This window comes from Hemicordylus capensis, chromosome 2 (genome assembly GCF_027244095.1).
Source record: "Hemicordylus capensis ecotype Gifberg chromosome 2, rHemCap1.1.pri, whole genome shotgun sequence".
NCBI classification, from domain to species: domain Eukaryota; kingdom Metazoa; phylum Chordata; class Lepidosauria; order Squamata; family Cordylidae; genus Hemicordylus; species Hemicordylus capensis.
The window spans coordinates 251,826,471-251,843,211 of record NC_069658.1 but is presented as its reverse complement, the minus strand read 5'-3'; the positions used below and the strand labels follow the sequence as shown (position 1 = coordinate 251,843,211).

Below are 16,741 nucleotides of genomic sequence, written 5' to 3'. Positions count from 1 at the left end.
TAGATACATCAGAAGCAAGAAACCTGCTAGGGAGGTGGTTGGACCATTAAACAATGAGGGAATGAAAGGGATTATTAAGGAGGATATGGAGGTTGGAAAGAAGCTAAATGAGTTCTTTGCGTCCGTCTTCAGGGCAGAGAATATACCTGTTCCTGAACCAGGCTTTTTAGGGATGGAGGCTAAAGAACTGAGTCAGATAGAAGTGACAAGGGATGATGTTCTAAACTGTCTGGAAAAACTGAAAACTAACAAATCACCAGGGCCAGATGGCATCCATCCAAGAGTCCTCAAAGAACTCAAATGTGAAATTGCCAACCTCTTTGCTAAAATATATAACTTATCCCTGCAATCGGGCTTTGTACCAGAGGACTGGAGAGTAGCAAATGTAACACCCATTTTCAAAAAGGGATCCAGGGGCCATCCGGGAAATTACAGGCCAGTTAGCTGGCAGACAAATTGATGTAAAGCATCCTCTTGGAAAAAATCGTAAAACACATAGAAGAACAGGCCCTGCTAGGAGTGAACCAGCATGGCTTCCACAAAGATAAACCTTGCCTCACCAACCTTTTGGAGTTCTTTGAAAGTGTCAATAAGTGTGTGGATCAGGTTGATCCAGTTGACATAGTATACCTGGACTTCCAAAAAAGCTTTTGACAAAGTTCCTCATCAAAGACTCCTGAGGAAATTTAGCAGTCATGGGATAAGGGGACAAGTACATGTGCAGATTGCTAACTGGTTGAAAGACAGGAAACAGAGGGTAGGTATAAATGGAGAGTTTTTGCAATGGAGGGAAGTAAGAAGTGGGGTCCCCCAAGGATCTGTACTGGGACTGGTGCTTTTTAATTTATCATAAATGACCTAGAAGCAGGGGTAAGCAGTGAGGTGGCCAAATTTGCAGATGATACCAAACTCTTCCGGGTAGTGAAATCCAAAACAGATTGTGAGGAGCTCCAAAAGGATCTCTCCAGACTGGGAGAGTGGGCAACAAAGTGGCAGATGCAGTTCAGTGTTGACAAGTGTAAAGTGATGCACATTGGGACAAAAAACCCCAACTTCAAGTACACGCTGATGGGATTTGAGCTGTTGGTGACTGACCAGGAAAGGGATCTTGGGGTCATCGTGGACAGCTCCTTGAAAGTGTTGACTCAATGTGCGGCAGCTGCAAAAAAGGCCAATTCCATGCTAGGGATCATTAGGAAGGGGATTGAAAATAAAACGGCTAATATTATAATGCCTTTATACAAAACTATGGTGCAACCACACTTGGAGTACGGCATACAATTCTGGCCACCACATCTAAAAATGGACGTTGTAGAACTGGAAAAGGTGCAGAAGAGAGCAACCAAGATGATCAGGGGCCTAGGGCATCTTTCTTGAGGCAAGACGACAACACCTGAGGCTTTTTAGTTTAGAAAAAAGACGACTGCGGGGATCCATGATAGAGGTCTATAAAATCTTGCATCAGAGGCGTAACTAGGGAAAACGGCGCCCAGGGCAAGCACTGAAATTGCGCCCCCCCCGCCACACACCCCACGACCCCCCCAACATACATTTGACTGCCACGTAATCTACTCTTCCACCAGTGCCTGCCTATGCTCACATTCTGCCTGGTACAGAAAGTGATCCTCTATAAACACAAACTCAGCTATCTGGCCTCAAGCCACACCCCTGTGATTAGGTCTATTACAAAACATCTGTGTATTCAGGAGGCCATGCAATTTTGAAGGTACACCATAAATTCAAATATTAATTTTTCTGAAAGTTATGCTTGTTAATCTGTTAATCTGTTTGAGCAACAATTAGAAGCCACTGTTGCTAAAAGAGATTTGAATGTGTTTTTATTTTAACTTTTTATATTATTCATTAGATAGCACTCTACGTGTAGGTATTTCTTCATAGTAGTCACTTAGTGCTTCCTCCATTTGTATGCCTTTCACTAAGTGACAGTGTAATGAGAAAAGCTACAGTAAGTGAAAGTAGGAGGCAGGTGTAGGAGTAGTATTGGGAGTCATCGTAAATTCTTCTTGGAGAAGGCGCTGCCAGTCTGTGGAGACAATAGTGAGCTAGATAGACCAATGGTCTTACTCAGTATATGGCAGCTTCCTATGTTCCTATGTTCTTTTTAAGTAGCCAGATATCTGGATGACAGCAGTATTCCATTAAATTTCATGGCAATTACTGTCTTTAATAAACACAGTGTTGGTAGCACTAAATCCCCACTCACTGCCATACAATCACTGCAAAGTGTAACCCTGTACTCTTTATGAATACTTCAGCCTGTGTTTAAAGCAACAAAATTACTTTCTGGGAAAATGCATCTAGCAACAATCAGTACACATCATATTAAAACCAAGATATACTGAGCAGCACCTTCATAATTTTTAGTGAAACATTTTGGGTTATAGTGGATAGATTGCAGGTTTGTATGCGAATTAACTTGTGCCAGTTATGGCTAAAGAACAATCTTAAAGCCCCACAATAACTAAACCACAAAGAGACATTTGTTAATACAGGTCACATACCACTTTGTTTCCATATGTAGTTGCTTGAATATATCAATGACAAGGACACTGATATAGTAAAATAATATGAAGCCTTATAGTAAAATGATATATTTAGCTCTTATTAACTATCGTTAATGGTGGGCTATGAACTGAAGCCCTCATAAACATTGCCCCCCCTTACTCCACAGTCTTACCACACTCAGCTAAGCCAGTGGAATAAACATCTATCTTCTGCCCACAGAAAGCAAGACAAGTGTTATTTTTTAAATGCTTTCCAAGCATTTAAGTTCCAGAACATGCGAGCCAGTAAAGTTTGGAGTGCTCCCTCTAGATTTATTCGAGTTTCTAAGTGCTTTTACAAATCACTGGCTGACCTTATTTTAACCATTGCTCATGAGGTCTTAGCCCCGGTGCCTGTTTTTCATGGCAAAGCTCAGCCAAGAACAAATGAAATTAAACAGAATGCCTTGGAGCATACACAGAGTGCATTTGATCTGGAACTCAAAAATGTGTAATGCTCCCTTCCTTCTGTCCTTTACGAAGCTTCTGAAAACGTATCTATTTTGCCAGGCTTTTTATTTTTAGTGTGGGGGTGGGTGGGTTGTGTTGGGGTTTTTTGTTTGTTTATGGCTGCTCCAACAAATGCAAACACGGTTCTGCAGCAGGCAGGCTCCCTGCTTCTGCCCCCTTTCCCGCCTTTTCACAGAAGATTTGGGAATCTAGACAGCGGGGAGCGGGTAGGTTGCTCCCTCCGCCAGCCCCTGTGCGGAATACATAGGGGCGCCGCCAGGGCTCCCTTACTTACTGCTCCTGGACTGGGCTTTGCCTCCGAGCGAGCAGCTTCTCTCTCCTGCCTCCAGCTGGAGGGCTCTCAGCGTTCCCGCCGCCTTGTCTTGTCTCCCGACATGCCCAGGCAACCCTCACTTCCGGCTTCCATGCGACTTTCCCCCACATACAGAGTGGCTGCATTTTGCCACTCTGTATGTGGGGGGGAAGTTGCATGGAAGCCGGAAGTGAGGGTTGCCTGGGCGCCGCGTTTGCATTTAAAAAAACATTTTTTAAAAAAAAAATTTGGGATCGGCAGGGATCATGGCAGCACCCCCCATGGTGTAGAGAAAGTGGATAGAGAGAAATTCTTCTCCCTCTCACATAACACTAGAACCAGGGGTCATCCCATGAAATTGATTGCCAGGAAACTTAGGACCAACAAACGGAAGTACTTTGAAAAAAACACCACATAATCCACTTGTGGAATTCTCTGCCACAAGATGTGGTGACAGCCAACAACCTGGATGGCTTTAAGAAGGGTTTGGATAACTTCATGGAGGAGAGGTCTATCAACAGCTACTAGTCGGAGGGCTGTGGGCCACCTCCAGCCTCAAAGGCAGGATGCCTCTGAGTACCAGTTGCAGGGGAGTCACAGCAGGAGGGCCTGCCCTCAACTCCTACCTGTAGCTTCCAGCGGCATCTGGTGGGCCACTGTGCGAAACAGGATGCTGGACTAGATGGGCTTTGGCCCTGATCCAGCAGTGCTGTTCTTGTGTTCTCAACTTGGCAGTGCAACTTTACTTTAAGTTTGCCCTATTCCATCAAGCTATTAACATCAGTGTTTTTCATGGTTTTATTCTGCTGTTTTTGTTCTGTATGATTAACTTTATTGGCACTTTAAATATGGTTTGTTTTGGTTCTCTTGTGATTTTTGATATTGATATGCCACACTTGGTTCATGTTGGATTAAAACTTACTATAATTATGAAAGTGTCATGGCTCATACCTTGAAATTGCTAACCAGATAGAATTGCGATGTAAACTTGTACTGACAAATTGTGTTAATTATTAGTTTCTACAAATATGTCTGTAGAAATTATAGCCTGTAATGAGAGATAAGAAAATGTATTTTGGAAGGAAAACATCTGATCGGGGCCTGCCCGTTGAGTGCTGAGAAAGACATAGGATGTGTGCCAAGGCTTAGGACTTTCCTGATTACAGGATTCTTGTTAAGTGACTTGCTGTCAGTTTTGGCCAAGGAAACCAACTCTGTTGTTAGGACAGTCGGGACATAAGGGTGGATACCTGACCAGAAGCATTGGGCTCCATCTAGGGAACATTTAGAAGTACACAAGTCTTCCAACGTACCCTTGAATCTGGTTGATAGGGAGATTGTTCCCATACCTATTCTCTGTGAGCATAACAATAAAAGACCCCCCTGAAGATTTTTGCAGTGAAAAGACAAGACTGGCAGTTCTTTAAATAAAATGAGTCACTCAGTAATGAGTCTGGTTTGCTTTTCAGTCTGAAGAGAAATCTTTATTAAAAATGCACATCTCATCACATTTTTAAAACTCCTCAAACCATGTTCATATACACTATACACGAGTAAACACAAGCTCTCTTAAAAAAAAATAACTGGGTCCCATTTATAATGTTAACTATGGATTAAATCACGGTACTTTGAAATTGCCTGCATAGGTGGGAGAGGCAGAGGCAGAGGCTCCTATCTAGCTGGACACAAGGGCTAACCAAAGGGCAGCACACATAGCCCTGCTCTGAAAGGGTGAAGTTGCTTCATGGTTGGTGCAAGAACCAGCCAATCAGTGCTGGTCTTTTGACCATGATAAAGATGGAAAGGAAGCCAATAAATGCTGTGCTGATTTGGTTTTCCCCAGAACAGAAATCAACTTTGACTTTGACCAGGTTGTGGTCCGGATGTGGCCTACGTTACTGACAAATAACTATTTGGTGCTTTATTAATCAAACTGGTCTGGAGAGTAAACCCAATAGGGCAGTGGGGTGGATTTGGCTGCCTTAGGAAACACCGGAGACAGATGTACACAGAAACGGGAGTGGAGGTTGGGGGTTTTCCCTGCAGGCTGAGCTCTGCTCCCTTCAGCTCCACCTCTATGGTTGCACCTGGCTCTGCAGTGAAAGCCAAATGAAACATGGAGGGGGAGGGGTGGCAGATGGAACAGTTCCCTAATTAAAAAGATACCCATTACTTTATTTTTACCCCGTTTTTTCCTTCACTTTGAAAATAGCTCTGATGAGTTGGGATGCAGAATAAAGTGGCTTCCTGACTGACACAGGGATAAACCAATCACAGGTGTTCAAAGCCAGCTTCTCCTCAAATGGTAGAAAAGGTTGCCACCCCCCCCCCACGCTTCTCTCCGGCAAAAGCTGTACCTGTGCTGCAATTGCTGTAGCTTAATATGCATCAGTTGCCACTCTTAGCTGCCTGAGAGGGAGAGTGTCAGGGTTGCTTCCATACCCACCCAAAAGAAAGGGAGAAGGGTCTCTCCTGAGAACGAGGCTTTCGAGAAGGTGTAGATTGGGGCTGCTGAGTCAGCATCCAAAAAGGCCACCTGCCCCTCAGCATAGTTTAGGGTCACTCGGATCCTCTTAGGTTTACCACTCAGGTGCAGAGGAATGTCAGCAGGGAAATCGATTGCATGGTATTCAACAGCCAACTTCCTCACAGCCCAGATCCCTTCCTCAGGACCCAATCTCACCGTGTTCTTTCTCTTCACAGACTTCCTGGCAACCCCCAAAGCCCACACACCCTCACTTCCCACAGTGACTTCCCAGCAATGTCTCCCTGCTGTGAATCCCTCACATCCCAACACACAACAGAAATAGCTGAATCTCTCAGGATTCTTGGGCAGATCTTGCAATTTCTCTCCCCATCTCACACATTTACGATCCTCAGTCAGAATGAGTCGGGGATGAGCTGTGTCTGGATCCAGAGTGACATCAGCTGTTGGGGATTGAGTGCAGAGAAAGAAAGAGAGAAGAAACAGAGTCAGCTGGGGACTTCACCACCCAGATATATTGAAGTATGTTTCAATACAGTGGAATAGCAATAGTTTTAGCCTCACAATATGTTGTGAGCCTCTAACCACAACACAGGAATAACTTGCCTAGCAAAATCAGTGGGATTTCTATGTGCTGCATTTCCTGCGCTAGATGCAAGCTGTGAAGGGTCCATGGGCAAGAGGCGCTCAGTGGCTCCCCTCCTCCTCCTCACCTTTGTTGCTGCCGCCGCCACCCACTCACTTGCCTCCTCTTCTGGGCCTCATCTGGATATAGAAAAGGCAAGCGGAGCTTTCTGCTCCTTCTCCTATCATTGCTCACTCGGATACAGGAGGGAACAGGGAAGGTGAACAAGCAGCAACAGAGCAGCGGGCAAGGGGGCTCCAGATGTTGGCAATGGGCCCCCTACTGGGACGTGGGCCTCAGCAGGTGCCCAATAATGCAGACCCCAGGGATGCTGGCCCTGTGGCATCCACATCTGGGATATTCTTTTCCTTATTCCAGACTACTACTACATTTCAACAGAGACTATAGATAAAATCCAGGAAAAGCTGGAAGCAGTCAAGTTAAGGTCAGAGAACATTCCCCCCTCATAGAATTATAATCTGGGGTTAAGTTTTTTATTGGAAGTATTTATATCCTGCTTCACCTGCCATTCAAGGCAGCTCAAAAATACAAGTATTTTTTCCATACAAGTATTTTTTCCCCTGGCTACTGACTAGCACAGCTTCCCGCTCTGACCAGGGGGGTTAGACTAGAAGAGCTCCAGGGTTCCTTCCAACTCTACAGTTCTATTATTCTTAATGAAGTTAGCAGAGGGAGGAGGGAGGAATGCATGAGGAGTGGTTTTCTACTTCCTGTGATAATTGCTCATTTATGAATTCCAAAGAGAATCCAGGTACTGCAATTCTGGTGAGCAGAGCGCTTAGTTACGCCCCCACAAGGTGCTGACAAGGAATAGCACCGGTGCAGATTCATTATCCAGTTCTGCAACCAACTGGAGGCTGTACATTGGAAGCAAAATATTTACAACTCTGCTGAAGTGGCCTTTTTGTTGCAAGGGCTCTTCCCTCCCCCTTACTTTCATACAAGATTCATCTCCATACCGTTCATAATACTGTTGTTTTGGATTACAGTGACCAACATACAGACTAACGCTTTGCTTACACAACAAACCAAGTTATGCACTTGCAACAAGGCAATGTAGGTGAGCAAAATATATATCACTTTAATATTAGGTTGGGTCTGGTTGAGTGTGGCTTAGCTTTCTGTTTTCCAAGTGCAAGTCGCCCAGAGTTTGTTGCAGTCTTGTCTGAATAAAGAAAGCTTCTAAATCTACTTTGTCTCCTGCTCCTTCAGGTCCAAGGTCAGGCCAGCAAAACAACTGGTTGTGAGAATGCCTAACAACCATACCTAGGGGAAGATACTACAACCCACTTGAGCAAGGGTTCCCTGCTACCTAAATTAAAGCATATTTACAGCTAGGGAAAGAAAACAAACATTCTTCTTTCTCTATACTCCTAATTCACACATTGATGGCTCTAGAACCCCCATGGCAGAACTAGTGAACTCTTATGAAATATAGACAGAAACCCTTCGGACAAGTCCCCATCCCTCCTGTGAGTTTTGTCCAACATCCAATTTACCTCCCACAATTACCTCGCTGGAGTAGAAATCCAGATAGATTGTCTGTGGAAAGGAAGGGAACAGAGATTAAGCATCACCCTATTGTACTTCTAACAAATATTGCAGGAATAACAATCAGTTGATATCATTAAAACATCTACATTTTTCTTATTTCTAGTGAAAAACTAAGAGCTAATGCAGACATTACATTTACCTTGTAGTGTTTTGTCTTTTCTGAAGCTTGTCTTTGATGATATGCCATGACATGTTAAATCTCCTGCTTCCCACCTTGGCAATCTTTGTGATGGATTCTGTGATGATCTGGAGAGCTCATGTTCTCTCATTTCTGTAGTTCTTTTAAATACTGGTACCTCCTATGTCTGCCTGAGCAGTATGTACAGTAACCCAATTTTGGAAAAGGGCATACTACAAGAGGATAGAGAGCTTTCCCCTTAACAAGCAATGCATTGTGGGATATCTTAAGGGGAAAGGGGATGGTAAACCCACTTACAATATCTTCTTCCACCAGTTACTTGTATAATTAAGAGCACATGCGGAAACAATCCACCTCAATTACCATGTTTGTTCATAACTATGTCGTAAGTGTAAGAACTGCATTCGCTCCCAATAAATGCTGAAACAAACCTGGGAGAGGCTGTAGCAAGGGGTCCTCTCTCTCAAGTCTAGTTTGTTTCCAAATATTTAAACTTGTTTTCTTCCAATGGAATTGTTTTCAACAATCCCAATTAGATTTACTATTGGACTGAGAAAATGAAGAGGAAAAGTACCAAATTTGGCAAACTAATGCTAAATGTATTGCCCTAATGATTTACAGCCCAATATAAACATCCGGGGCCCCCAAATCCTACTATACTGCGTCATCGTGGCGGGGGGTGATCCTGGGAGGGATTAGCAAAGTACGCTGGGAGGTATACGCCCAGTAGGGTCACCCAAAGCACAAAGGTCATCCCAGCTGCCCAGCTAAAGCAAGCAGGCACCTATATTGGGCAGCAGTGATATAGGAAGGTGCTAGAGACAGACGATCACTTCAGTGACAACAACAAAGTCATCATTTCATACTGCGCAGGAGAAGCAACGGTAAACCACTCCTGTATTTTACCAAGAAAACCACATGGATAGACAAAATAGAATGATTGACGATGTACTGCCGGATGATGGGCCCCTTAGGTTGGATGGTACTCAACATGCTACCGAGGAAGAACTGAGGAGCTCTTAGAGTACCGATGGTGTTTATAACACGGTTAGATTAAAGCCTTTTGGACGTCTAGCAGCTGATGTTGCCATGCAGGAAAAGAAACCCCAAAGCTGCAAAGACAGAATTACAATGGGAACTTGTAGAAGAAGCATGAATATGGGAAAGCTCGACACAGTGAAAAACAAAATGAATCAACTACAAATTGACATGTTGGTCATCAATGAATTAAAGTGGGTTGCAATAGGACACTTTTAGTCAGAAAATCATACCGTTTACTATTCAGGACATGGAAAACAAAAAAGGAATGGTGTTGCTTTCATAGGAAGGATATAGCAATGACAGTACTTGGGTACAATACGGTCAGTGACCGACTAATATCAATTCGATTTCACGGACAACCCTTTAACATGACAGTTTTTCAAGTCTATGCCCCAACGACTGATGCAGAAGAAGAGGAAGTTGATGCGTTTTATGCTCAAGTTCAGTCTGAAATTGACAGAACATGCAAGCAAGATATGCTTGAAGACTGGAATGCCAAAGTTGGAAATGGTAAGGAGGAAAACACAGTCAGATTGCATGGCCTAGGAAACAGAAATGAAGCAGGATAACGACTTATTAGTTTCTGCCAAGCCAATGATCTCTTCATTGCTAACACATTCTTCAAACAACCAAAGAAGCGCCTATACACATGGACATCACCAGATAGAGTACACAGAAATCAAATTGATTACATTATTGGTGCAAGGAGGTAGAAGAGCTCAGTTATAATAGCAAAGATATGGCTGGAGGCCAATTGTGAAGCAGATCACGTACTGCTCATGTGCAAGATCCAAGTCAAGCTAAAGCGGAAAAACAAAGCTATCCAGTTTCCACAATATGATCTTGAGAATGTACCCACCATTTTCAAGAACAACATCAGGAACCGCTTTGAAGTTCTGAATGTCATTGATAGGGAACCAGAGGAACTGTGGAATGAAATCAAAGGAGTTGTTAAGGATGAACGTGAAAAGAGACTGCCAGAGACCAAGAAACAGAGTGGGAGTGGGTGGGAATGGATGTCAAAACAAACAGTGGAAATTGCCAAGAACAGGAGAGAAGCCAAAGTCAAGAAAGATAATAACTCCACAAAGGAACTTAATAAGGAATTTCAGAAAGCTGTTAGAAGATACAAGGAGCAGTACTGCAATGACATCTGTTTATGTATTCAGCTAAAAAGAATCGGGCGAATGGGCCTGCTGCATATTCCACATTGAATCCAGAGACGAGTTCTGATTCTCCCTCTGTTAAGATTCTCCCTCCCTCAAATGGTAATCAATTTGATTCAGCAAGTGTTGAGATAAATCATATTATTGTAAGGGGTCATGAGCAGGGGAGAAGTCATATGTGTTCTTGTGTTACGCAGAGTGTTTGAAGGGTGAATCCTCCTGCAAGATTAATTGTTGCTAGAATAATAATTCCTAATGTGACTTCATAGGAGATGAAGCCTATGAAGGGCCACCACTCGTAGGGCCCCCATAAGTGAGTATTTTGAGTTTGAGGCCCACCCGGACCATAAAATGGAGTAGACAGCCATACTCGAGAGTGCTAGGATAAATAGGAGTCCTAAGTTTATATCTGCTAGTACATAGGGTATGGGTATAGGGGTTCATAGTATTAGGGCTAATGTTAAGGCTAAAATAAATAGTGTTTGGGAAGATTGTGCTGGGCGAATAGGCTCTTTGATAAATAGTTTTACACCATCTGTGATGGGCTGGAGAAGGCCGTAGGGTCCAACAATATTAGGGCCTTTTCGTAGATGTCTATATCCAATGATTTTTCGTTCAAGTAGTGTTAGGAATGCAACAGCTAGAAGAATAGGGGCAATATATAATAGGGGGTTAATTGCTAAGGTTAGAAGTTGGTGCATGATTAGGGAGATGATTTGAACATCTGGGGTAAAGGGCTTAGGTCTTTTGCAAGTTACCTGGCTCTGCCACGCAAATAAATGGCCTTGTCTTGACCTTAGGGTGTGCCCTAGGTTTCTAGTTGAGTTGATGTCAGCTGTAATTAGGAGGACTTGGCTGGTTTTGGTCCTTTCTTATTTGTCCTTTCGTACTGAAGAAGAGGGCTTATAGATAGAAACCGACCTGGATTACTCCGGTCTGAACTCAGATCACGTAGGACTGTTAATCATTGAACAAACGAACCAATAATAGCGGCTGCACCATTTGGGTGTCCTGATCCAGCATCAAGGTCGTAAGCCTTCTTGTTAATATGGTCTCTTAAAGAAGATAGCGCTGTTATCCCTGGGGTAACTTGGTTCGTCAATCAGGTTAATCCGGGTCATGGGTTTATGGTGCTTTGGCCTGTCAGCCATTGCAAGAGGTAATTCTCTAGGTGCTCGGAAGTTTTGTTTTGTTCTGAAGTCGCCCCAACTGAAAACTCGTATTCAATTTATTGTTTGAAGGTGGTTTAAAAGCTCCGCAGGGTCTTCTCGTCTTATATGTGTACTAGTGGTTTTGTAGCCCGTTGGTTAACAGGAGCTAGTGGAGCTCTGCGCTCCAGACGTTCGCCGCCATTCCCTCTCCCGCCACCCCCCGGAGCTCCGTCCGGGCCCGCCACTCACCGCCGCCCGCGGCTCCGGCCGGGCCCGCCACTCACCGCCGCCCGCGGCTCCGGCCGGGCCCGCCACTCACCGCCGCCCGCGGCTCCGGCCGGGCCCGCCACCCACCGCGGCTCCGGCCTGGCCCACCGCTGCCCGGGCCCACCGCCGCATTGTTTTGTCTGCCGCCTCGTCCGGCGGCCATCCTGGGCGGCCAGAAGCGGCCGCCCCGAAGAAGCCGGGTAAGCGGCGGCACGGCCAGGCCTCGGCCATGGCTCTGCCGCCTCCTCGGCCAGTGTCCCCCGCCGCCGCTTACCCGGCTTCTTCGGGGCGGCCGCTTCTGGCCGCCCAAAATGGCCGCCGGGTGCTGGCGGTCCTGCCTCCCTGGCTCCTTCTGGCCATGCGCTTCGCGCATGCCCAGAAGAGACCAGGGAGGCACGGACATACGCTTGGTGTCCGTCCACGGACGGACACCAAGCCTTTTATTAGATAGGATTCCAGCATTTGTACTGGAAGTTCAGTTTCACTGATTTTCCACAAGAGACAGGTTTATCCTCATTTAACCATTCATACTAGTCCCTATTTAGGGGACAAGTGATTACACTACCTTTGCACGGTTAGGATATCGCGGCCGTTAAAACTTTGTCACTGGGCAGGTGGGACCTTTAATATTTTTATGGCTAAAGGCTATGTTTTTGGTAAACAGTTGGGATAATATATTTGCTGAGTTCCTTTTGTGGGGTTAAATCTTTCTTTTGGGCACTCCTGTGTTGGGTCTACAGTGGGTTTAACAGTTTATATTGTAGTAGCGGCTGGCTGTTTAATTGTTGGTAGATTTTCTAGTCTGACCTAAGGTTGTACTGAGGGAAGTTTTCATGTTACTAGTTATGCTAAAACTATATTTCTCTATATTTGTATAAAGCTATATTTCTCTATTTTTGTTTCTCTATATTTGTAAAGAGTGGCTTCATTTATTTTTGGGGTGTGATTGTTTTTGGAATTTGATTAGTTTTGTGCTTTGACGCATTACTCTGTGGTGGCTGCTTTAGGGCCTACTAATGGAAAAAAAGAAAATTCTCCAGTGACTGGTTGTATCCGGGTTTAATAAAGTTGTACCCTTATTGAATATCTTTTAGACTTGACCTAAGGCTAGGGCTTTGATATCTAAAGTAAAACTTAAATTTTTTGGTGAAGCAACCAGCTATCACTATGTTCGTTTGGCTTTTCACCACTACTTAAGGGTCGTCTCACTCTTTTGCCACAGAGACGAGTTGATTCTTGGTATTGCCCAGAAGTAGCTCACGTAGTTTCGGGGGGGGGGGGGCAGGCTTAAGGTCTCTTTGTCTGGTGTTTCATGCTAAATCATGATGTGAGAGGTACAAGGATTAATCTTTGCTTTATCTTGCTTAAGTATTTCATTTTTCTTTCAGTTGTCCCTTGCAGTGGTATTGCGCCAGTTTTAAGGTTCTTTCTCAAATACTTTTATAGTCAAATGATTTGTTTTATGGGTGTAGTAGACTAGGTGGAGTGGCTGGGCTTGATTTAAGCGCAAAGAGGTTAGGGTATAATTAACGTTTTCCAATTGTAAGCTGAATGCTTTATTTTAAGGTACTCTTTGTTAATCCAAGTGCACTTTCCAGTACGCTTACCATGTTACGACTTATCTCATCTAGTTTTTCAAGGAGGGTGACGGACAGTGTGTGCGCATTCCAGGGTGTCATTAAAATAAGAGTCCTTTCTTAGTTTTACTTCTAAATTCACCTTCTATTACAAGGTTTCATTGTATTGTTCGTGTTTTCTATTGTAGAAAATGTAGCCTATCACATCCATTTTATTAGCTACACCTTGACCTGACGTTCTAGTGTGGGCTATTATGCTTACTATTTTTCTTTCACAAGGTTAGCTGGCAACGGCGGTATATAGGCTGGAGTGGCCAAAAATGGTAGGGTTGAGTGTGTATTATCGATTATAGGATGGGCTCCTCTAGGTTGATGTGGAATGCCGCCAAGTCCTTTGAGTTTCAAGTATTTTGCTTGTAGTTCTCTGGCGGATAGGTCGTATTTTGCTATCTAAGTTTAGGGCCAGGCGTAGTGGGATATCTAACCCAGGTTTGTGTCCCAGCTTTCGTGGAGTAAAAGAGTTGTAAGGAGTTGGTATTCTTGTCTTCTTGGGCGTTTTACAGCAGAGAAGGTGTTCATCCTTAGTTAGGGTGTGTTCTAGCCACGCTTTACGCCAAGGGCTGTTATTTTGGGTCTTTCGTATAACCGTGGTGGCTGGCACGAAATTTACCAACCCTGTATGGTTAACTATGGCTAAATCAAGCTTTCACTTATGTTTAAGATCAATCACTGCTGTAAACCCATGGGGGTGTGGCAAGGCAAGGTGTTGTTGGCTAAACATGGGTGTGCCTGATACCAGCTCCGCTTGACTTTTGGGACTTGGGTGGGCATTTCCACTGGTATGTCAATGCTTGCATGTGTAAGACTAGTTAAAAATAACAGCAAGCTTAGGACCAAAACATTTTGTTTTGGGGGGTATTATTAATTATCCGTCTCGGCGGCTTCAGTGGAAGAGGTCAGTCTACGTACCCATACCAAAAAAAGGAGACTTGACAGATTGCGCAAACCATCGCAAAATATCCTTCATTTCACATACTAGCAAAATAATGCTCAGGATCATCCAACGCAGATTAGAGCCCTACGTGGAAAGGGAAATGCCAGATGTTCAAGCTGGTTTCAGAAAAGGCTGAGGAACAAGAGGCATAATTGCTGATGCACACTGGAAAGTTAAGAAAGCCAAATACCAAAAATAAGTCAATATGTGCTTTTATTGACTACAGAAAAGCCTTCGATTGTGTCGACCACGTCAAGTTGTGGAATATCCTTAGGAAAATAGGCATCCCAGAACATCTAATTGTTCTTATGAGAAACTTGTACACAGGACAGGAAGCCACAGTCCAGATGGAACATGTTGAAACAGACTGATCAGCCAAGGAGTAAGACAAGGCTGTATACTTTTTTTAAAGTAGTAGGAAGAAACAGCAATAGCCTGTGCTACACTGATGACCCCACTCTGATAGCTGAGAATGTGGAATATCAGCAAGCTCTAGTTATGAAAGTCAAAGAGCACAGTGAGAAAATGGGACTACGACTAATGTAAACAAGACTAAACCAATGACAACAGGTACAGCAACTAGCCTCAGAATTGACAATGAAGACATTGAAGTGGTGGATAGCTTCTGCCTTTTAGGATTGACCATCAACAGTAAAGGATCCAGCAGTCAAGAAATACGCCACAGACTAGCACTTGGTAGGGTTGCAATGAAGACCTTGGAAAGGATATTTAGATGCTGTGACGTGTCTATACCTACAAAGATTAGAATCGTTCAGACAATGGTTTTCCCCGTGACACTCTATGGAAGTGAAAGCTGGACTTTGAAGAAGCAAGACAGAAGAAGTATTGATGCTTTTGAACTTTGGTGCTTGAGGATACCATGGACAGACAAATTGATCATAGAACAAATCAATCCAGAATTGTCACTCGAGGCACAAATGACCAGGCTCAAACTTTCATACTTCAAACACATAATGTGAAGACCCAGCTCCCTTGAGAAGTCCATAATGCTGGGGAAAGTTGAAGGAAAGGAAAGAAGAGGACGATGGACTTTATTACGACAACAGTGAATGCACCACTGAGAGACCATAAAGGCCCAGTTGAAGACAGATCATCCTGGAGAGAATCTATCTATATGGTCGCTAAGAGTCGACACCAACTTGACAGCACTTAATCAATCAATAAACCTGGCGATTTCTGAGTGGGACTGACTTTATAAGATGTATGCCAAGGCCTGGGACCCAAAGGCCGCAATCTAGCTAGACATAATTGGGATAAGGTTCCATTTAAACAATCAATTCACCTTTAGGTTAGTCACAACAATCTCCCATTAACTTCAACAACAGTCATTTTGTTCAGTCTTATGGAAAAGACAGCAAAGGAAAGAGGGATGCCTTAGAGGGAAGAAGATGGTGCTTCCACCAAGGGAGAATGCCCTGAAGGATCATTTCTCCCCATCCCCATACACACTTCTTTTAAAAAAGAGGGAGTGGTGGTGCTTGTTTTATCCATGCCTTCCTAGTAAACAATGCAGATCTCAAAGCACCAATGAGCTACACGTGATTAGAGATAAAAAATGTAGAGTCCTTTCCTGAGTCTAATTTGGAACATCGGAAGCTGCCTTATATCAAGTGAGACCATTGGTCCATCAAGCTCAATATTGTCTACAGACTGGCAGTGGCTTCTCCAAGGTTGCAGGCAAGAGTCTCTCTTAGCCCTCTCTTGGAGATGCCAGGGAGGGATCTTGGAACCTTCTGCGTGCAAGTGTGTAGCTCTTCTCAGAGCTGCTTAGCAAAGGGGACAATTCATGCTTGCTACCATAAAGCCAGCCCTCCTCCCTACAGACCAGCTCTTCTCCCTGCTTGTTTTCAACATTCATACTTGTTTTCACCCAGTGGAATTCTTTCCAACAATCCCAATTGGATTGTCTATTGGACTGGAAAAACTAAGAGCAAAACTATCAAACCTGGCAAACTGATACTTAAATATATTGCCGTAAGAATTTGCAGCCCAATCTAAACATGGTGATTTCTGAGTGGGCCTGGGGTCCAAATACCCCAATCAAGCTAAAGGTAGTTGGAATAAAGTTCCGTGGAAACCATTAATTTAACTTTAGATTAGTCAGAACAAACAATCTCCCTTTAATTTCAATGACACTTAGTCATTGTGGTCACAGTGATGGTGCTTCCACCAAGGGAGAGTGCCCTAAAGAATCAGGTTCCCCGCACCTACGTTTTTGTTTAATGGGAGAGGGGGATACTTGTTTTATGCATGCCTCCATCACAAACTATGCAGACCTTGAAGCACCAATGACATACACATGATTAGAGAACCGCCCTGAGCCGTATCGGAAGGGTGGTATATAAATCAAATAAATAATAGAGATTTTAAAAA

At 44.0% G+C, this 16,741-nt stretch overlaps 1 protein-coding gene across 1 annotated transcript in view; it reads right to left on the bottom strand.

Moving 5' to 3' along the window:
- Nucleotides 1-16,741, bottom strand: part of LOC128343940 (uncharacterized) — a 40,078-nt gene that overhangs the window by 11,378 nt on the left and 11,959 nt on the right. Inside the window, exons 6-7 of the mRNA XM_053293376.1 lie at nt 7,971-8,000; nt 5,731-6,255 (exon numbers count right to left, since the gene is read on the bottom strand). Coding sequence (XP_053149351.1) covers nt 5,731-6,255; nt 7,971-8,000 — 555 coding nt within the window. The remainder of the gene's footprint in view (nt 1-5,730; nt 6,256-7,970; nt 8,001-16,741) is intronic.